The sequence below is a fragment of the Amaranthus tricolor genome, chromosome 8, assembly GCF_026212465.1.
Source record: "Amaranthus tricolor cultivar Red isolate AtriRed21 chromosome 8, ASM2621246v1, whole genome shotgun sequence".
Taxonomy (NCBI): domain Eukaryota; kingdom Viridiplantae; phylum Streptophyta; class Magnoliopsida; order Caryophyllales; family Amaranthaceae; genus Amaranthus; species Amaranthus tricolor.
This window is the reverse complement of record NC_080054.1, coordinates 18,816,407-18,839,917: the sequence shown is the minus strand read 5'-3', so window position 1 is coordinate 18,839,917 and position 23,511 is coordinate 18,816,407. Positions and strand designations below refer to the sequence as shown.

Genomic DNA, 23,511 nt, shown 5'->3' with positions numbered 1-23,511 from the left:
CGGATCAATAACTTTGGTATTTGTATTGACAACAGTTAGGTTAAGATAAAGTCGAGTCGGCTTTACTTTCGATGGAACTATAAGTCAACTCGACTTTAATTGAAGAATAAAAAGTTGTTGTCAGTACTAAAAGCCGACTTGGCTTTTTTGAAAGGTCATAGAAAAGCCGAATTAATTTTCTTCTCTAAACTTGTCCAGCTTGATAAGATTATAAGTCGTCTCCTTATATCTTATGTTAAAAACGTTATGGTGCTTAAGATTCTTGGCACAAAGCAACTGATCATATGGTGAGGATTTTGAGAAGTGTTTTGCAATTTTTTTTCAAAAAGAAAAAACCCTCAAAGACAGAGGTGCATGTTTTGCCTAGTTTGTGCCAACTTGCTTGATTTCTATCATTACATTGACTAAGGAGATTCTGAGCATCTTCAACTACACAGAGTCTCAAAAATTTAAAAGTCTTAATATTAAATTACATAGTATATGTTAAGTGTATAAAGATATAAAGTTAAAAAATATATATATATTTTTGAAATTGCACTATACCTTTAAAAAATCTGTCAATTTTTACTATACCTCTAACACTAATGACTCATGGGTACTTTAGCGCCTAATGAGTGAGCAGAGTACGAAATAACACACTCGTATTGCATGCATCATTTATAACTCTCAAGAAATCGATACAATGCTCCGAATACTAATATTTTATACAAATGATGAGGTTTCAACCCGTCAATAAGAGTGTTCAAACAACCCAACCCACCTGACCCAACCTGTCAGCGTATAAAACTTATCTCTCTATACATTTCTACTCATGAATAGCTTCGTAATCTCTTTAAATCCTTACGATTGTAACGAACCAACTACAAAATAGAATTCAATTTTAAAAGAATTATGCAAAAATAATAATTGGGAAATTAGAAGAATAACAGATTAAAAATGGATATTATTAAAGGTCCTTCATAAAAAGAACATTGATCACGCCCAACACCACAAACCACAAATTCCTTGTTAATTTTACACTCACTTTTTTCTAATGGTAGCATTTTGTGTCTTTAAGCAGCTATAATACAATCTCACTGACCTGAGAGTTTTTCCATCAGTGACAATTTGAAACTTCCTGCAAATGTGGATGCTCACATTTTCACAAAATGTTCGGTAAGGAGCTTCGACACCGTAAATCCATGGAAGGTATCAACATTAAACAGCTCCTTCAGCTTCTCATCACATATTACCGTCTTTTTGTCAAATGGATCCTTCAAGAAAAACAACACAACGTTCATGAATACTCTTGGGAATCGACTAAAAATTGTGCGTTAAAGAAAATGGAAGAACAAACGGTGGCTAATGCTGCATTTTTTGCATACCATAGAGCCAAAACATCAATGATGAACAGCTATAAGCTTAGTCCGTTAACATGGATGAATCGAATGGGGGGAGAAAAGCACGCTAACGATTGATTTCATGACAATATCAATGACTTTAGGGCGGGGAAAATACCTGGAGATTGTTGTCTTTTATATATTCCCATACTCTCCTTATAACATCAGGACGTGTTAATGCACTTTCTCCGGTACCCAGGAACTTAATAAGGTTTTCAGAGAGCGGAAGAGGAGCAAGAAAACCCGAGTACACTTTCTTTCGACATGTTCCATCTGGGTCCACTTCGAATGGAGCTGAATATAGAGCACAAAGGTATGGATAAGATTATGAACCAGGAAACGGATACAGAGTATTCAGCTGAGGCTAAATCATGAAAGGAAGGAAAGTATGTTGTAAATTATAGGGAGGAGTGGGAAAAGGCCTAAAAATATGTCGGTCATATTTCTAGTAAGTTATTGAGATTAGCGAGAACTTAAAAGCTGAAATTAGAATGCTGTTCGTACCTTCTCTTTCTTTCTTCCGTGACCTTTCTCTCTTCGTTGACTTCTCTGAATTACAGAAGAAATATAGTGAGCATAAACTAAAAGTTTCCACTAAATTCAAGGGATGATATAACACTTACGGAACATGTCACTTGGGAATTCTGTAAGGGGTGCTAACATGTAAGCACTATCGAAATAAGTCGGAGCATAACAAAATTTTAAGCGAAATACTGAAAATTGATTAAGACAGCAACGAAGAGAACGTACAACATAAAAGACAATAGACTAGAAACGGAAAATACAGCAATACATCCTTATAAAATACGTAACACTTGCAATAGGTAAGAGCGTGACGCAAAAAAAGAATTACAAAACAGAACTCAGTAGTGTAGTTTCATAATCCTCTCAGGAGAGATGGACCACAATTTTCTTCCTACACAACCCAAAGCACACCATACTCACCTCTCAGGTCGCAGTCTCCTAAGGAAGATACGAGGACACTAGTTGGGATCAAGTCACCCTTGCCTGAAAAGCTCAGGACAGCTGGACCTTCAAGAGGTGACTAACCAGAACCAAGTTAGAATGTGGTGGTAACACGGATATCTCCACCTTGGGGCATATCCCAAGGTCATCAATGACCAACAGCGATAAGTCAGAAGAGTAGCAGTTTTAATCACGTGCATGAAAGCTACCATGCATGTAGAAGGTGAAGCAAAACCAAAAAGGAGAATATTTACCTCTTAATGTGCTTACCACATTTATAGCAAGGCAACAAAAAGGCATTTGTAGTTGATAATCATCCAATCAATGAGCTCCACTAAAGTACTGACCATGATAGTCTAAGTTCAGACTATCAGAAAATCCACAAAGTTCACAAGTGAACAAGGAAAAGCAAAGGAAATATGAAAGTACTTCTAGAGAGAAAGATTGAAAGAGTTGTGAAAGATTTCAAGTGAGAAATACAACGGGTACTTCATCAAAATTGTTATAAAGGCGGGACCCTGACCCTGACTAGATCAATGCATGGCAAAAACTGATGAGAGATCTACCGTACATGTAATGAAACTTCCTCAACAATCTTCTCATACACGCAAAGTAGATATAAGAAATGGGAAAAGCAGCTGTACATACCAAAATCTAGTCCTGGGTCCCAGGACCCTGACAAGCGAGAGCATCAAACCTAACCATCCGAGAACCCCCCAAGGAGAAGGAACCCTAATCACTACCATAGATACAAGGAAAAGCAAAGTGACCAAGATCCCCTTAGAGGTCCCAGCTTCCTGAGGAAGACACCATCACTCTTGGAGAGCCAAGATAACTTCTTAGCTAGGTCATAGGGTGACAGGAGTAGCAGGGTCATTCCGAGAAGACCTTGACCGAGAACGAAAATCCCAACACCAATAGAATACTACAACGGAAATGATTATGTGTCATGAGACAACTGTAGTCACATGCAAAAATCTGCAACACTCGCACAAGGCAACGCACCACACCTACCTCGTATCCTACCACTGCAAACACACTAAAAGACAAAAAGGGGGGACCATGAAGTAAGAATCAGCCAACCAGCTAGCCCCAAGCATGCTTTGAGAACATTCCATTCCCTTTTAACCGATCCCAAGAAGGATTCTATCAAGGTAAAAAGTCTAAATTGCCATTAGGGTTTTGGAGACTCCTCCTCACACCTCTGCTGTAAATATACAATGCCGCGCATTACCAACGGTAGGATAACCTTTTATATTTTGAGCATTCTTGACATTCGAACTCTTCCTCTCTAGAGAAAAGACAAGTTAGCTCTCTAAGAGAAGTATTTTATAATCCACGCTAAACACAATTTGACTTTACCATCAGAGGAGGACCCCCCGAGGACCAGGTTTGTTACTTTGCGCAGGATACGGCGTGAAGCAACTAAGATCGCGACTCAAAATCTCCTCCAGTTTTTCATATTCATTGTGAACCCTAAAAGGCATTCTCATTAGCTTTATAGGGAGTGTTGATTGTTCAACTCACGGCAGGAACAATTTGGCGCTAGAAGGAGAGCCTAGAGTTTTTTCTAGCTACGTTTCACCCTATCTTTAGACCGAAATCGCCTCTCAAAACAAGCCTCTTTTCCTCGAGAAAATGACTAACTCCAAGCAAAACCTACGTTCCAAGTCTGGCGAGCGCCACCAAACCGAAGTTGGGGGATCCTCAAACCCTCAGCAAACTCAAAGGCCCCGCTACATCAGTGACACAAATCCTCATACAAATCATGAGTGGAACCCCGTTTCCATCCATAATCCTCTTGCGGTTATGGGTGAAAGAGAATCTGAAGACGACGAAGCAACACCTTCGGTGGTGAGAGCCCTCTCACAAGAGCGGAGTTTAACACTCCGCCCAGTGCGGTATTGACTTCTGAAGAAATGGAAACTCTTACCCATGGTTTGACTCAAGCAATCATTGCTGCCAGAGGTTACCTTATAGTTACCCCACCACCTAAAAGTGTTGCACCTAGCAATCCTATCCCTTATCCCCTATGAGGAGGATAAAACAGAAAAAAGACCTTATGCCACTGAGCATGGAGAGACAGGACACAGAGCCGGTAGTATCAAAGACAGATTAGGATCCAAAGTGATCCCAGCAAAACAGAGACTAGGTTTCCAATGACAAATTACTGGTTCTAGGATGTGGAGTAGGAGCCAAACAAGAACTTTTGGCTCCATGTCGGAGCAAGAGGCCCAAAGCAACCGGAAAGGATACATTCCCGTTGAGTCTGCTGCATCCTCAGGAAAAGAAAGGAAGACATCAAAGACTAGGACCTAAAGGTTCTAATGTCAGAGAAAGGCTAGGTCCTCAAAGGGAAATAACTAAAGAAGACCCTGAGCATAAACTCAGGATGCCATGTCGCACTCAGGCCTCTCGATCTAGGGGGCATGAAAGAAAAAGGGAAAGAAAGATTGCCAGAGACTGGTAGGATCATCTCAGTATCACCAGGAGCGAAACAAAACCTGCTAAAAACCAAACCAGACAAGAATAGGTAGATAGAAGAAGTACAATCAATCTAGAAAGCAAAAAGCCGTTAGTGGAAGAAAGAACAAACAGGCAAGAGAAAGGTCAATCAATTTCAACCTCTTCTCCTGTCCAGAAGATCAAGATACCTAGCATTTCACCATTTTCCCAAGAAATAGTGAATGTACTAGTAGATCGGGTTAAACTACCCGAGCACGTCAAGTATGATGGAAGTTCAGACCCCACAGAACATCTCAATGCATACCAAGGGCATATGTCCTTAGAGGTCCACAGTGATGCTTCAAGGTGCAAGAATTTCGCCCTAATTATGATAAGGTTGGCTCAAACTTGGTTTCAATGCCTGCCTGAAGGTTCTATCACAAGCTTTGATGACTTAGCAACCAGGTTTATGAGCCAATATGCACCGTTTGTGAGAAGACCTAAGCAACCATTGAAATGATGAAATGCAGACAGGAAATAGAAGAATCACTTAACGAATACATCGCACGTTTTAGCATCGGATGTTTGACTGTGACTAAACCTGAGAACTCCACTAAATAATGAATGATCTGACGACAGAAGGTTCAAGGAAGACGTCGGATGGATTAATATTCACGATATAAATGATGTTAGGGAAAGGGCAGAAAGATTCACAGCCACTGAGAATTTCAAGCACATCGCTGCTGGCCTCAGAGGAGACAGACCTGAAAAGAGAAACAACAACAATCACAGCGACAATAAAGAGTCATACCCTGGCCATCACCAGAATGACCAAGATAGAAAAAATCGAGACAAAGCACCTGTTGTAGGAAGGGGCCACAGAGAGGAACACAGAAAGCCTGCGCTCAGGACTTTAGCTCAGTTCACTCCTCTGAACACCCCAAGGACATAGATCTTTCATCTCCATTCGTAAGGTCGTGTAACAACACGGACCAGAATGTACATTGGGAATCAATGTCTAGTAAGGACAACAACTCCTATAGTTGGCTTTTCTGGGGAGTCAATGAGATCTGACTGGAAGGTCACACTGCCTGTGACCATCCAAGACAAAGAAGGAGCCATTATCACTTCTGCCTAGGAATTTTATATCATTAATGCACCAACAAGATATAATTGCATCTTAGGCAGGAAATTCTTGGGAAATATTATGGGTATTCCATCCGATTTTTACCAAACACTATTGTTTGTAGAAGAAAATGGAAAGGTTGGCAGAGCTAGAGGCTGCCAGCAAATAGCTAGAGCATGCAACATGATAAAAGTAGACAAGGCTCAAAAACAAAAGCCCAGAAGAGAAGGAGAATAAAAGGAAGAAAAAAGCAAAAGAATGTGTATAGAAGAAGCAGTGAAAGATTTGAGAAAAGTCTTGACCCTTAGAGAAAAGGAAACAGCAGAGGTAGACCCCAGACCTTTCCATGACGAAGAAACAGAAAGTAAAATACCTCCCAGGGCCCTCGAACCCGAGGAGACCGAATTAGAAGAAATACCCCTTGTTGAAGGGATAGACAAAGTGATCAAGATCGGCAAGACCCTATCACCAACAATCAAAGCTAATTTAGCTCTATTAATGAAAGAAAAGGCCGACCTCTTTGTGTGGTCTGCAGCAGACATGCCCGGTATCGATCCTGCTACAATCACCCATAAACTAAACGTGATTGGAGGTTTGAAACCGGTAAAGCAGAAAAGAAAAACATGGCTCCTGAGAAAGATGAAGTCGCTGCTAAAAAGTTCAGAAGCCAATATCCTGAGTGGCTAGCAAATGTTAAACTGGTCTAGAAAGCCACAGGAGGTTGGAGGATGTGCATCGATTTCAGTAACCTCAACAAAGCATGCCCTAAAGACTTCTATCCCCTGCCAAGGATCGACCAACTGGTAGACTCAACAGTTGGACATGCTTTACTCTGTTGCATGGACACCTTTTCTGGGTATCATCATATTTTCATGGATCCATCTGATAAGGCGAAAACGGCATTTATTTGCTCAGTTGGAGTGTTTAATTACAAAATTATGCCATTTGGCCTAAAAAATTCTGGTGCAACATATCAACGCCTCGTAGACCAGATCTTTGCTGACCAAAGAGACAGATGCCTAGAAGTATACGTTGATGACTCAATTGTCAAGAGCAAAAGGCAAGAAGACATCGTGCCTAACCTCAAAGAAACCTTTGGGAACATGAGGAAACACAATATGAGGCCGAATTCCGAGAAGTGTGTATTCGGAATCAAGTCTGGAAAATTCCTAGAATTCATGGTTTCACAAAGGGGTATTGATGCAAATCCTATAAAGGTGCATGCAGTTCTGGACCTAGCAAAACCAAAGTCAAGAAGGATGTCATGAGACTTACAGGGAAATGGCTGCCCTCTCCAGATTTATAGCTTTAAGTCAAATGAGAAATCCCTACCATTCTTCAAAGTACTCAGGGTAAATAAAAACTTCTTCTGGGAAGAAGAGCAAAAGAAGGCTTTCCAAGAATTGAAGAATCACCTCACCTACATAGCCTTCCCACCCTAGCAAGACCAATCACAGGGGAAACCCTATATTTGTATGTTACTGCCAGCCAAACGACTGTGAGCGCAGCGATAGTTAGAGAAAAGGGAAACACACAGCAACCCATTTATTTTGTAAGCAAGGTCTTGCTAGACGCAGAAACCAGATACTCTCTGATCAAGAAAACAGCCTATGCCATCGTAGTAGCAGCTAGAAAACTCAAACCATAATTAGATGAGCACCAGGTGATAGTACTAACCGACCTACCCTTAGAGAAATCTCTAGACAAGATAGAAGATCGGGGGGACTACCCATATTTGCAGAATGCACTTTCAACCCGAAGTTGAAGAAAGATGCCCCAGTGTGGTAGCTACTCACAAATAGGTCATCTAGACACGTGGGAGCAAAAGCGAGGGTTGTTCTGATCTCACCAGAGGGGAAAACCATAGAATATGCTTTGAAATTCCAGTTTAGAGCTACCAACAACGAAGTAGAGTATGAGGCAACAATTGCATATCTCCAAATCTACAGAGACTTGGAAGCAAAGCATGTCAGGTTGAGGATAGACTCTCAATTAGTAGTCAATCAGATCCTTGGAGAATATGAAGCGAGAGAACCAACAATGCAGAAGTACCTGGCGAAAATAAAAAGCCTGATCGCACTCTTCGAAAGCTTTGAAGTAGAAAGACTTCCCATATCACAAAATGAGCAGACTGATGCACTTTTCAAATTGGGAAACGCCAGTCAACACGAGATAAAAAGATCCGTCCTGGTGGAAGTAAGGCCCCAAAGTGTGATTCACGAAGATGCAACCTCAATCTTTGCCATCAGCATGCAAAACGTTCCATCAGCAGGCAAACCGGGGCTAAAAAGATCAGGAATCTGGCACCCCAATTTGTAATTGTAAATGGCAAGCTATACAAAGTTGCAAAAAGTGGTCCTTTGTTGAAATGTATCACTCCTGAGGAGGCAGAATATGTCCTGAGGGAAATACATGAAGGAGTTTGTGGCCACCATCAGGGGGCAAGATCCTTGGCCCACAGAGCTTTCAGAGCAGGATATTACTGGCCAAACACCCTAACCGTTGCGAAATATGTGGTGAGAAATGTGAGAAGTGTCAAAAATTTGGCCCCAACATCAACACACCCTCTAATGAGTTGAAATTCATCCATAACCCGATCCCTTTTACTCAATGGGGTTTGGATCTCCTAGGACCATTTCTTGTGGCTCTAGCAGGGGTCAAATTCCTTATAGTGGTTGTGGATTACTTCACTAAGTGGATTGAAGCAGAGCCCTTGGCTACTATCACCTCCAGAAAGGTGGAAAATTTATATGGTAGCATATCATCACCAGATTTGGTCTGCCCATCGTGCTGATGATGGACAATGGGAAATAATTTGATTGTAACACGTTAAAGGATTATCTCAGCGCCTTCAAGATATGTTGCCTACTCCTCAGTCTGCAATCCCCAATGCAACGGTCAAGCCGAAGCAACCAATAAGCAAATCTTGAATGGATTGAAGAAAAAACTCGACGAAGCAAAAGGGAGATGGTCTGAGGAACTCGACGATGTACTATGGTCACTTAAAACCACTCCCAAAGAAGCAACAGGCCAACCCCGTTCATATTGGTATATGGAACAGAAGCTTTACTCCCTGTGGAAATTGGCGTACAAACTATACATAGCCAATACTATGAAGAGGCTGAAAATAAAGAGTCTAGGTTGTTGGACCTAGAACTCATTGAAGAAACAAGAGAAGAAGTCGCACTAAAAATGGCAGCCTACCAGACCAAGGTGGCTAGATTTTACAACAGGAAAGTCAGAGAAAGAATATTTCAAGTAGGAGACCTGGTTCTCAGATATGCCCAAGCCGCCCAGATCCGAGATCATGAAAAACTTTCTGAAACATGGGAGGGTCCCTACGTCGTGACTCAAGTCTTGGGTCATGGAGCTTATAAATTAAAAAAGCCCGGTCAAGAAGAATTCAGGCACAACTGGAATTTTAGAGTCTTGAAAAAATTCTATGTGTAGCTCCTTTAATGCAATGAAAATTTTAATGAATATGACTCATTAATGAAACAGATCGATCCTTCGTATTTTTAATTCTGTACAGATTGTACTTTAGACACTGATCACCTACGGACCCGACAGAGTATCTTAACCTATGAATTAAAACTTCTAAGTTAGGAATGAACCTATAAGCCCTGGACATCACCCAAGAGAGAGACCAAGCATATTGCCTCAATCTGAGAACTTAAGTTCCCAGAGGAGAAAGAGTCTGAAAACCTGAACGTTATTAAAGGACGAACCAGGCTAATAAAATTTTTTACCTTAACCTTGAAAACAAAAGCTTTTTAGTTAAGAGAGACCCTAAAGTCCTGAACGTTATCCAAAAGAGGAATCAGGCCAGTTCGATTTACATCAAAGTTAAATAGTGGCAGAGGTAACCTCAAAGCCAAGAGACTTGGATAATTTTGGCTTATTTTCCTTGGGTCAAACACTTATCAGGAAAGTTAATAATACCCTGATAAGATTGTTCCAGATCCCAAACAGACTTTTGTCATCCTTAGGCCAAGCACCTCCGCAGGAAAGTACCTATAACACCCTGAGGAGAATGTTTTAGGATCCAAACAGTAAAGGCTTATAATCCTTGGGTCAACACTCTTCAAGACAGTCATTTTATACCCTGAAGAGATTGTTCCAGATTCCAAATAGACAAACATGGTCCTTAACGTCTTGCACTTCTGAAACAGCTAAAGTCTACAAGGCTAATAAGTCTAGAGTAAGTGGTCAGGGCAGGGGCAAGTTCATTTTATTCCCTAAAAAGGATAGGCCCTCATTCAACCTGTTTAGGTTAAAGCTGGGTAATTCTTAGTCAATCAATCAAGATTATACCTCCTTGAGGAGATAGTAAGTATAGACAATTTGTTTTTAGTCCATATCCTTCAGCATAGCTTCCAAAGCACAAAGACTAGGGGGCATGAAGGGAAGTAGTACTAAGGCAAGCCAAAAAGACAAAAAGAAATTAAAAGTTGAAAATTTTCTTCTGAAAAGTTACAAAAATCAAAGTCAACACAAACAGAATAATATCAAATTTACAGGAGCAAAAATACACATTTCTGAGCAACAAGTTATATTTACAGGATATACAAGACAAAAATAAAACAACTTAAAATCGGATGATGGGATGCCTGAAGACCTATTCCTTTGGAGGCTGAGTGGGTGAGGAGCTTTTAGAGGCTAATTTCTGGGCTGAAGGCTCTTTTCTTGGAGTTTGGAGAAGAAGGTCACTCTTCCTCAAGAGTACACTTTGCGCTCGATCTTGGGGGCCTGGAGATGTCGCCTCATAGAACTCCAATCAGAATTAGGGTATTGAATAAAATAAGCATTCAACATCATTACCCTGGCTTTGACGGCAGCGTCTTTCAAGGTAGAAAGATGCAACCGTAAGGACCTGCTCCTTATGATCTTTGTGTGCACGCTCGAGGGCAGTCCTGGCTGCGGCAAGTTCCTCCCTAGAACCATCCAGCTCAAGTTCCAAGCTCTTAGAACGAAGAATAAACTCATTAACTTGATTTTGGGACACCTGAAAGTCCTTCTCCATACCAGAAAGACGGAGCTGGTACCCCTTACATTGCTCCTCAAGTTGAGAAACCCTCTTCTCAGCCTGATCAGCCCTAGCCAGGGCCTCCTTGAAGATCGAATGTGAAGCCCGAACACATGAAGGAATCGAGGAGAAAATCCCGCTCACGGGAAGAGGAGGCCCTAAGGACTTCACTAAGTCTTGAACAGCCTTAAGTTGATATTGTGGCTGATCCTCGAGCCTTGTAATAGTCTTCGCTTTTTCAACTAGCTCAGACTCAAGATCAGCTACCTGATGTCTCAAAGCACTCGCTTCAGAGGCTTTAGCAGCAATAATAAAAGGTGACTCGGCTAACTGCCTCTGTAGAGCAGTAAGTCAAGACTTAGAGGCAGCTTGGCTCCATTTTTTATTAGATAGCTCATCAGTCAGGCGTTGCACTTCACCCCTGAGACTATCCAGCTCTGCCTCGTACCTCTTCTTCTATTGGCTCGCTTCCAACCGAAGTTGGGAACAAACCTCCTCAAATTGTTTGCACCTGCTCACCTGTTGATCTTTATCTTTAAGCGCCTCCTCCAAGAGAGAAGCATCACGAAGGTGAGCGGTATGAAAAGCCTCCACCTCGGAGCTTAACTTCTTGTAAGCCTCATCCTTGGCAGACACCTGAGCTTCAAGATCCTTTACCCTCTGGATCAACTCAGCAGGAGCCACAGCCTCAGGCTGCTTCTCCTCCAGCATCTCCACCTTCTTCAGCCCCTCTGCTTCCTCAACCTCGGGAAACCTGGACTTCAAGTCCTGATATTGATCTTCCCTAAGCTTGAGAGCAGCTTTAATCCGATGGTTTCTAACCCTTGACTCATTTAGCCTCTCCAAAAGGCGTAATCGTACTTTTGTACGAACTTGCACAAAAAGGTTGCGAAGAGTCTGAAAGGCAGAGCGCAGTTCAGACAAACAAAGGTTAAAAAAGAGAAATAAAGAACAATCAGTTAGGAATGAAGAGATACCTGCTTCACAACATTTTCTATCTGACTCAAGGAGGGGGCAACAATTACTTCCTCCCCCTCCGTCACCAACAACCCAATGGGCTCATAAGCCTCCTCTTTAGGTGGATTGGTCCAGAGAAGGGAGGCAATCTCATACTCAGTGATAGGTCTGGTCACAAAAGAAGCGGCGATCTCTCGCCTTGAGTCCAGATACATCCTCTCTGAGAACGGAAGGGATAAACATCAATAAAATAATCTCAGAATAAAAAGACCATTTAACAGAAGTTAGATCCCACACCTGAACGGAGTGGAGAAGGTATTGAGGTAATTGTTGGCCTCTGCTCAGCCGCCGTCGCAACCTTACCCTTATCCCTTCGACGGGTGGCTCGAGTAGACGTAGGATCAAGAGTCTCAACAACAGCCTGAGCCCCAGAAGTGGGCCAGGACCGATACAGGCCCAGGTGTGATAACTTTAGAAACGATGTTGGTCCCTCCTAACTCCCCTAATCCAACTTCAAGAGCAACAGGCTTAGAAGCGCTGATTGGAGCTGCAAATTTAAAATAAGGAAGGGTTAGCCTGAAATACATCAAAATTTACGAGACACTTGAACAAGCAACCTAGTTCACACACCTGTAACGGCCAAGTCAGGATAAAGAAATCCATCACCATCGTCATCTAATAGTTTGGCAAAAGAGTTAAAAGTTAGCAAATTGGTACCCAAGGAAAATAAACTTCCCTGAGTCAAAGATCTCCACAGAAGGGGCATCCCCTTCAGTCCTAGCCTCTGGTAGAACTTCCAGGGCAATGGATCCCTCTCCTTTCCAGAGGACAGAACCAATGGGGGTCTCAGGCAAACCCACCATCATATCGATCACCTCTGCGGAGATAAAATACGCATTATAAGAAAAATGAAAATGGAATTGGAAACGTTCCCAGTAAGAAACATGATAGATGATACGCCAGATCTAACCCTGCTGATCTCACTTCCCCACTGCCAATACTTGGCCACTAAGGAAGAACAGCGTTCTAGTACACGAGAATCAGGAACTGAAAAGATATGGAAAGCAGATAGAACAGACCCCATGAAATCTAGTTGCCTGTAGAAGAGGAATCGGACACAGCAGATACAGGCTGGTCTCGCTTCCGTTTGACCCTGTGCTCCTGGGTAGGATCGACAGGAGGAAGGGATACCACCACAGCAAGGCGAGGGTTATCCCTCTGCTTTCTCCTTTTCCTCGCCCCTACCAACGGCAAACCCTTAAACGGAACCATCTCAGCAGCAGCCACAACTGTGGACTCTAAACCCCCAGACTGAGAGGATACCTTCTCATTCTCCTTAGACGGAGGAGGAAGAAGAGTCATACCAACTCCAAAAGGTACCCTCAATCCATCCCTCTCTTGTTTCGTGCGAAACTCACTGGAGAGGAGGTTGAAGTCTGGATGTACCCAACCAGGTACATCATTGAACTTGCTCGAAAGTGGGGAACTCTACCCGCCCTACAGAGCTGGCGATGCCTGCTAGGAAGCACAACCTGATCCACATCGAAAGAGGCAACAACTCTGTTACCCATCAACGGATCTTGATAATAGTCATCAGATAGGCACTTATGAAAATCCGCCATAACCACCTAAGCCGAAGCCTTTGAGATGGAGTCCCGGAGTTGGTAATCATTGGGCAATCTCCTCTTCCCGTCTCCGGGATATTCAAGGGGACCCGGCCAAAAAAAGTCCCCTGAAGGCGTTATACCCAAATTGGTATAATGAACTTGGCCTGCAAACTCTATTGGAAAATAACAGACGGTGCAAGTGAGTATGAATCCCAATATCAGCACCACGGACACAATAAATCGAAGACGCAATAAAAAAATGATTAATTATTATTACCAGAAGTTAGAATGCTGGAAATGCCAACAGGCGATAAAACAGGTTCCCTGCGAAGAACAGCTTCGTGGCAAAGCCATTTGTGATGACTCCATTCCTGTAAACTCATTTGTCCACTTCTGGAAGTGGAGAAAAGCATACCTCTCCAAGCGAGATAACTTCCTAACTTCAACCATTGTCAGAGAAGGATGAAGTACAGGAACAGTCTAATACACAGGAGGATTATACCGATATAGATGATTGGTGGTAAGGGGCACCATGACCCAAACAGTCCTGTCAAAGTAATACTTCAGGTCAAATAAGTCTGGAACAACCATAGTCGTACATTTACCACCTTCAATGAATAGTAAGGCTTGTTACTCCCCTATTCGATTTTAAACAAGGATCGAAATAAATCTAGATTTAGGGGGTAACCCATAAACTCGTAATGCAAGATAAAGAAGATTATCTTCCTCACAGCTTGAGGCATCAGCTGGTTAACGGACAACTAGTAGAAGCAAAGCACCTTCTGTAGGAACCAATGCATATGGAAACGAAGTCTAAAAATAAAATGGTATAAATTCACAGGAATATATACATCTGTAAATGGAGAAGTAGTAACAATCACTTGACGCGCCTGCATGTTAGGTTCCCCTAAAAGGCACCAATACCCTTGCTCCCGAAGTAAGCGAAATGTATCCTCGACAACAAATTACAGCCTTCCTTCCACCACAATGTCCAAGATTTTTTCAGAAAGCGTAGACTGAAGCAACTTGCCCTCAGTCTCGTCTACGTCGAGAAGGTCATCGAAGCCTCAGCCGATAGGTCCAAGGACGCTAAAGCTGGAAAAGCATCATCCCAATATCTCCCACTCAGCACGTACCCATCCCGAAGGAGCTATATCCGGGTCCTCAACCCTATTCGCCAAGGGGAAAGGATTGCGAACTTGATGGTCCGCTCTATTCAAATGAAAATCAAAAGTGATGAAGCGTTTGTTCTTTGTGGCATCATCTTTGAACAGACTCTTGAACTATCAAGGGAAGTTTCATGTACTCACATTGTCAGAGAAAATCGTCTCCAGTAATTATCAAGCAAAAAGATCTCCCAGAAAATAGAAAAGTTAGAAAGGTACACAGATTATCATGATGCCAGAAAAATTGAAGAACAAAGATCTACACTAAAGCTTCCAGAAAAGTTTATTTCATCAGAGGAACAATTATTTTCATGTTGCCAAAAAATTGAAAAATGAAGATTTGTTTCAGAATTCCCAGAAAACTGAACTTATCAAAAACTTAATATGTACTGTTACCAGAAGGAAAGTGAAGAAATATGAAGATGAAACTCCAAAAGTTGAGATGATTGACAACTTGTTCAAACCTGTATCTGAGAAGCTCCAAAAGTTGAGATGATTGACAACCTGTTCAAACCTATATCTGAGAAGCTTCAAAAGTTGAGATGATTAACAACCTGTTCAAACCTGTATCTAATACTGAAGACAGACCCATGAATTCTTGAACCAGAATTCATAGGTCTAGGAGGCAAATTGTATGTGTAATATATTAATCATAAGTAATTCTGGCAGAAAATCATCTGGGAGGATTAAATCAGGATTAATTAGGGAGGAAATAATGAGACTAGGTGAAAATCTGGGAGCTTAGTGATAAGAAATCTGGAAAGATTGAGGAGGATGTGAACGTGCATTAAGAATGTTAGTGCATGAGAGGATAACGTAAGGTTATGAGGACAATTGTCCACTATTTAAGTTAATACAAGATAGTGGGACACGTGTTGAAGAAAGAATTGAGGAGCGTCGTTTAAAATAGAAGAAAAGCCACTGAAATGAAGGAGAAATCAACACGTCAAAGACAACTACAGGAGCATGCAAGGGAATTTTGGGGATTGATTAAAAAATCAAAAAAAACATTCTACATGCACAATGATGGACTATAAATACTCCAAGAGGGGCACATAAATGAGTTAACTGAATTCTACTGTTGAAAGAAATATAAAGAACTCTTAGTAATTCATTGCAAAAGAGTTATTACAACTGAATTTCAAGAACCCACGTTGATTTTCAGAAGAACATTAAAAGCATAACCATAAATATAAGAGAGCTAAAGGTACTTTAGCATTTACCAACTCATACTTCCACAAAAAAGGATCTAACATCTAAAAGGAACAAGTCCTAAGTCTCATTTTGTTAGAGCTAAAGGCCATTGTGCACTCTGATAGAAAGATTAGGCATCTTTGCTAATCTCATACTAACTTAATCATCGAAGGAGGTCCCCGAAGAACCCCTCTCCGGCCCTCGTGTGTTACTTGTGCGGGTTTAAACATCATAGGCGTGCTAGATAGCAACTCTAAATCTTACCAACAACTGTACATCCTCTTTGGACATAAACTCTTAATCCTATAATATTTGTATTAATTGATTCAATCCCTGATAGGAACAAATTCTATCAAATCATTATATTATCAAATATCAAACGAGCCATATGTGACAAACTCTTCAATGTTTCAGCCACCTTTGTTACCCTACTTTTCAACTCTTCCATGTGACCTTTCCCACACAATTAAAACCACAAGCAGCATCCCAAGATTGGTACCAAAAAACAACAAGACATAATCAAAGTGTTCTTTGTTCAAAAACAGACTAGTTTTGAATATATTACTCAGAGTCATATACCCATCTCCAACACGGTTACTTGTCCTAGTTTTCAATTGATGTTCCAAGAACTTGTACAAATAGAAGTATCCAAGTGTCATGTCCATGTCTGAATGTTTCGGGTATGACACTGGTACATGAGGTAAAGTGAATAGTGCGAGCAACATCGGTCACTCTAGATATTATTTTCCTATAACCTTAGAGAATCTGGCCATTTAGGTTATAAAAGGGACTAGGAACTAGCTGATTGACAAACTCCAATATGTAAGTAGTTGAATTTATACATTAGTTTAAACCTACATCACAGCCATTGAAAAAAACTTAGCATTTAAGAATGGAAAGTGGACGAAAAAGGTTATCTAGTAGCCTGAACATACTGGAAGAAGAAACGAAAGTATCAATATGTAACCTGATCGCAAAATATGCTTTGTTAAAGCCTTATTAATCTGGAGGTTGTTGATGGAATCAACGGAAAAAAGCTCGCGTAATGTTTCATCACAAATGATGGTCTTTTCATCCATAGGATCTTGCAGATTTTTGGCTCTCACATAGGTCCACAAGTGTTTGAGAACCTGCAATTGCATATAACATTTCCCTGATTTAGCACTGAAAGAGTATCATACAGTAAGAGGAAACGGATGACTACATAGACATACAAAACATTCAATATATACCTCTGTTTGTGACATGTGAGCCACTCCAAGGAACTTCTGAAGTTGAGGTGACAATGTACAAAGTTTAACAGACTCACACCCTCTTTTATTTTTCAGTTTATTCTTTCTGCGACACCAGTACAAAGAAAACGAATTAGTAGTAATATTGGAATACTTTTAGGATAAAGCCTTTTAAATAGATTATTATGTATAAAGTAAACAACCATATAGAAGTACTTGTTTATTTGGCGGAAAACTACCTCAACAATAGCACAAAAATTCAGGGAAAAGAGCCCAATGGCCTTCATGCAAATTTTAATACACTGTATCTCAAGGGCTGAGGGAGCCTTTTAACCCAAAAAAACTCACATTTACTTTTTCTTTGTCCCTCTCGAATACCCTCATCAACTTCCATTGCTAAAATATTTCTATCTCTCTCATTTTCTCTCTATCAATAATTTTACGAAAATTCAGAATTATATATGCAACAAAAATAAGTTAGAAGAAGAAGAGCCTGAAAAATTGAAGTTAAACATGGTTGAAAAGGACTTAGGGATTTGAGCAGGAGTATGAAAAACAAATGAGGACTCATGAAGTGGTTTATGGAGAATCAGAACCATCTACATGAGGGGAAATTTGAGGCCATATTTTAACTTTAACACTCCATCATACAAAAAAAAAAAATCATACAGGTAATTTTCATCGAAAAGAGTATTTTAGTGGTTATATGATTAGTGTTTTTTTACTTTTTGTTTTTTACAAAATTAATTGTTATATGATAAGTGTATCTTATTATATTTATCAATTCATTAACGTAATAGAAAAAGGAAACAAATAAGTATATATGTATTTTTTGAATAATAACAAAATTAATAAAATAGTAAATGAATTTTAAGTATTTTGTTACAATAAAAATGTCTAAAGAATGTACATAAGCAATTACAACTTCTTATTTTTGCAAAACTCTTGAATTATTCGATTCTATGATTTGATTCTACGATCTGATTCTGAGAGTTGTTTTCAATTGAGTTAAATTTACGTTTTTAACAACCTTAGCTATAATTCACCTAATCTCTCTTTTAATATTCAATTATGAAACCATAAACATTGCGGTTAAAACTTTGAGTATTATAATTATATTCAATTTAACGTCGGGTGTCGGATCGAGTCAAGTCGGAGTCGGGTCGAGTATTGCAGTTTTTATAAGGTCCTACTCTGGTTTGTCTTTGAATCAGACTCAAACTATATAACTGGAATCGGATAATATATTCTTAGACTCGAATCGGATTATGTTCCTCGGATCCGGTCGATTCAGTGGCGGATTCAGACTGAATTGTCATCCTTAATTTAAATTGAGAGCCACATAATTGAGATTTTGATGAGCAGGAAAAATACTAGGTATAATCTTGTTTTTTTATTCTTGTTACAAAGTGAAATTTGTTCTCGATGTCTAGTGGACGTAGATATCACATCAATAACGAACAATGTTAAATTTATGTTCATTTTCTTATTGTTGTTTATTTCTTTATTATTTCTCGATTGTTTTTGGCTAATTGTTTCAGTTGTCCGCACAACAATTATTTTTACGTATAGCATTCTAAAGTATGCAACGTAGAAATCCTTGTGTAATGCTACCCCAAAACTAGCAGATATATAATCAAACCATTTTATGATTAATTCTTTATTATCAATCACTATTCTTACATTTGAAGTATTAATATTCCCATTAAATAAAGTGCTAATTAACACATCTCAATAAACCAGCAAAATGCAAACAAACCAATTTTATATATCTACTAGCTTACATCTAATTCTATAATTAACTCCAACAATTCTTATTCAATCACTATTCTTACATACACAACAACAATAATATCCCATTACCCAATATCATTAAGAAACTCCAATATACATAGTCGGGTTTGGGGAGACGGATGTACATTGTTTCCGATTAACCTTTATTATAGCAAACATCATCTACAACTTGAGACGGATGTACATTGTTTCCGATTAACCTTTATTATAGCAAACATTATCTACAACTTTACATAAGTAAAAAGAAAACTATAAAATCTTTGTCAAGTTATAGAATTCTTACATATAGTCTTTTTAAAATTTGCAATGTAGGATTTCCAAGTCATTTTAATCTTTCCCCAAGTCATTATTTTTCTTCACCATTATCACCCATAAAACAGCCATGCATGTAAACATTCAACAATCACCATACATATCAATAACTAATCTAGAAAATTTCATATACCCACGTCAATAAACCAAGAAAAGAACAAAACCTTTATATATATCTCTTCATTACCTTTGAAATTTAGCAATATTTTTGAAGCTGTTACTCCCATTATCAGCTTGAACATCAGCAGAAAAATCACCACCATCATCTCCAGAGTCTGAAACGTCGTCGTTCACATGTTGATCTCTATCAATTGCAAAATCTAGTTCATATTCTTCAGAGTAATTGTACTGATTTTGAAGAAATCGATCAACTTGGTTTCTAAGGAAGGGTTTTTTATGCGATAAATCAACCCCAAAATGTGACTCTAATGCTTTGATTACAATGTTGTTAGTTGTTTTCTTTAGATTAGACACACGCAAGAATTCGTGCACCTTTTCTGCAAGCTCTAAATCTGAAACCATGGCATTCAATGGATTTGTTTGTGTTTTGGGAGAGTAATTAAGAGGGGTTTGCTTGGATTTTCCAAGGGAGGGAAAAGGGTTGTTTTGTTACTCTTAATCACTAATGGATTTCTCAAAGGCCAAAAGCTTTACTTGAGACTTAGTTGAATACTTGATTACTTCAATTCAACCAAATAGAAGCATATTTATAGTTTCATTTACTTTTGAAATATTATTTACTTATTATTCTTAAATTATATTTTATTATTAATTTATAAGATAAAATATAGTTATATAAGATTTTATTTAATTTATTTTAATGTAAAGTTTATTAATATTAACTTTTTATAATTTTTTATTATATATAATTAGATATATTAAAAATTAAATAAGTGCATTAAATATAGTCCATAAAGTAAATGAGACACTTAAGATGAATAAGAGGGAGTATTATTTATTATTCCTATTAACTCGTGGGTCCAACTCAAGTCATAGAGGTTTTGCCAAATTTGAGTACACTTTATGGCTCATATCCATTGGCTCGTACCTTTAGGTTATCCTTTAGTCGACTCTTTATACGTAGAGTGGTTCAAATGTGATTCGATCGAAAATTCAAATCGAAACTGAAACTGAAAGTATTCGATCCAAACTGTGTACTTTTATTAGGTTTATTGGACCGACATCATCAAATTGAATTTGCATTCGAATTGATTACTTTTCGAAAACTGATCCCAAGTTGCGATCGATTTTTGTAACCAACATATAACTGTTAATCAAGATCACCATAAACTATTAGTGACTGAATTGAGTCATATTCGGCCCGATTTATGCATGAAGCCGAACGTGATAAGGTTAGAATTGATTTTTTATCAAACTGTTGTAGATGCGAACCAAATTTTATCCATTTTATTGTGCATTCAATCTAAACTTTACAAATATAGAATAATATAGAAAAAGTTACATAATAAACAAAAACAAACTTAACAAATTAAGATCTCATCTTATGTTAAGTCCAAGATAAAATATTAAGTACTTAAGTTTAAGCCCATATTTGAATGTGGCTAATAAATATAATGATGATTTTAATGGATTTTAGTTAGTAGTATTTATAAGTCAATGTATACTCTCGATGTAATAACTTTAGTAATGTGGGATACCTTTATTTACAGAGTACCTATTTTATCCTTTTTATTATTTGATGTGGGACAAGTTTAAGCACCTAAATTGTATTTCATTTCCTAAGCAATGTGGAACAAGATTTAAGTAAAAATTTTATTAAATCTATAATAGTCTAATAATTTAAAATTAGTTCTCTTTAATTACTTGTTTATTTGATTACGATTTGGTTATCATCCCCAAACTTGATTACAACTATTGGACACCTTTTTATTACCATCTAATGTAAATTGTTTTCTTGAATTGAAAACAACTTTTTATTTAAAGCTTTTCCATAACAAATTAAAATTAATTTATTTGTTTTGACTAAAAAATTATATGGAAATATATGAGAAAGTATATAGTAGTATCTTTTAAAAATTGTAAAATTTTTATTATTATTTTGTATATGTTTGTTCACTTCTATCTCAAATATATATTTTATTTTATTTTCTTATATGCAAGTAGGAAATTTTAAGTTGATAATTTCGTATAGTTATATTAAGCATTAAATGACAAAGTATAGAAATTTTTATGAAAGTCAAAGTTATATTTTTGAATTCTAAAGTTGATATAAAAAAATTTGAAATTGAAAAGTTAATTATAAGTTAGTAAGTTTTAAAGAAGGATATTGTGGTACTTTAGTTTTTAATTTTAGGTCTCACCATGTTCTACTACCCCTAAGACATAAGGTCGTATTGATATTAGGGTATTATGATACATTAATTATAAATATAATCTCAAATAATACTCTATTAATAACTCTCATATATCTCAACATCTAAATAGTTCTTTTACTATTTTTACTTTTTGCTTTTCTTTTATAAGGGAGCAAAGGAGTCTCAAAGATTTTTCACAATAATGTGGGACAAAATTTATTTTGATATTTTTTCTTTTTATTTATTGTCTTTAATAAGAAAATATTAGACTAGCAATTTGATCCTCAAGCAATATGAGATATAATTTATTAGCTATGTTGCCTTTCTCCTCTTTTCTTTTATGAGGGAGTATTGGACTTGCCATTCTCCTCTTTAGATTAGTTTCATTCAATTAAGTTTTGAGTACTTAATTTCACTTATAGGCATTACTACAAGTCTGTAGTAGACTTATACCTAGATAGTTTAAATTACTTTCATTCACTCTAATAGATCGCGTTTCAGTTATTCACCTTTGTAATATGGTCATTTCATCACTTAATAGTCGATAGCGTAATAAAAAGCCTAATAGATAATTTAGTTTTATATGTTCACTATAACTATTCACTTTATTAGAATAGGCATAAGGCACAAAGTTTGATTGTTCATATTAGTTTTATTCACTCTAATTGCCTGAGTTTTGATTATTGAACATAGATAGTTTTGTATATTGAAAGTTAATGATCAATGATTAATGTTTATGTGATAGACTCTAATTCCTTTGTTATGCTTTGCAGGTATAACATTACTGTTGGCAAGGAGTCTCACCTTATGTGATAGATAGTTTTAATCAAGTTAGATGAAAGATGGTCGTTAGCTTATGTGATAGACATTAATTCCTTCCCATGCTTACGTCTTCAATAGACTCTAATTCCCTTGTTATGCTTTGCTGGTATAACATTACTCTTGGCAAGGAGTCTCACCTTGTCCTCAAAGTGGAAGTGAGGAAAGTTAGCTATTAGCTTATCATAATCACATGAAATGAGGAGGTAGGCGACCATACAAGACTTGGAAGGAGACATTTTGAAGGAAGAATAAGGAGTCATATTGTAACTAAACTTAGCCCAAGGCAACCATTTAGCCTATTGCCTTAGTTTTCCATTGATAAAGTGTTGAAGAAAAGTTTCAAAAGCCTTATTAACTCTCTGATTGGCCATTAGTTTGGGGTGAAATTTTTTGCTTTGATCGGAGTTCCCTTCTCTATTTGAGCTTAACCACGCACTAATCTCCAATAATAGCCAGTCAGCCCTAAAAATCCACGTAATTACTTAAGATTTTTGGAACCGGCCAATTTGAAATTGTGGATATCTTTACTTGATTCAAAACTACCCCATCACTTAAAATAATGTGACCGATATAGGCTACTTTTTGTACTCCAATATTACATTTTCTTTTTCATTTACTACTGACAAGTGGGTTCCTAATGCTTTCAAAACTAAGAGCATGTTCTCTTCATCTAATCTGATTGGATCTGATATGATTTACTAAGGTCTAATCTGATCTGATATGATCTGGTCTGATTCAGTCTGATCTGATCTGATCTAATCTGATCTGATCTGGTCGGATCTGATCTGATCTAATCTAATCTTATTTGGTTTCATAAAGTTATTATTATTATTATTATTATTATTATTATTATTATTATTATTATTATTATTATTATTATTATTATTATTATTATTATTTAATTAACAAATTACATAATAAATATTAATATAATTTAATTAATTACTTAATTAAATAATTAATTAATAATAACATAATTAATATTATTATAATTATTAAATAATCATCTATATATTATCATTATTATTTAATTAATTAATTAATTAATTAATATTGTTAATTAGTTAATTAATTAATATAATAATATTATTACATTATTTATATATTACCATAAGTAGAACCCTTATCATTAGCTCTAACCCTCACATACAAGCCATCATTTAAGGTACT

General features: G+C 37.7%; 2 protein-coding genes across 2 annotated transcripts; both read right to left on the bottom strand.

Annotated features, from left to right (window-relative positions):
- Nucleotides 1–917: 917 nt before the first annotated feature.
- Nucleotides 918–19,872, bottom strand: LOC130820377 (protein TRI1-like). The gene is made up of 6 exons (XM_057685727.1): nt 19,392–19,872; nt 17,099–17,204; nt 16,834–16,996; nt 1,884–1,928; nt 1,498–1,673; nt 918–1,253 (listed from the first exon to the last, which is right to left on the bottom strand). Exons 1-6 carry the CDS (start codon nt 19,724–19,726, stop codon nt 1,134–1,136), a joined length of 945 nt encoding a protein of 314 aa, XP_057541710.1. The 5' UTR covers nt 19,727–19,872; the 3' UTR covers nt 918–1,133.
- On the bottom strand, nt 1,954–12,670 carry LOC130820378 (uncharacterized). Its single transcript, XM_057685728.1, has 4 exons — nt 12,530–12,670; nt 12,197–12,446; nt 11,920–12,119; nt 1,954–11,839 (listed from the first exon to the last, which is right to left on the bottom strand). The coding sequence occupies exons 3-4, from the start codon at nt 12,112–12,114 to the stop codon at nt 11,399–11,401; spliced, it is 636 nt and encodes a 211-aa protein (XP_057541711.1). The 5' UTR covers nt 12,115–12,119; nt 12,197–12,446; nt 12,530–12,670; the 3' UTR covers nt 1,954–11,398.
- Nucleotides 19,873–23,511: the final 3,639 nt, after the last annotated feature.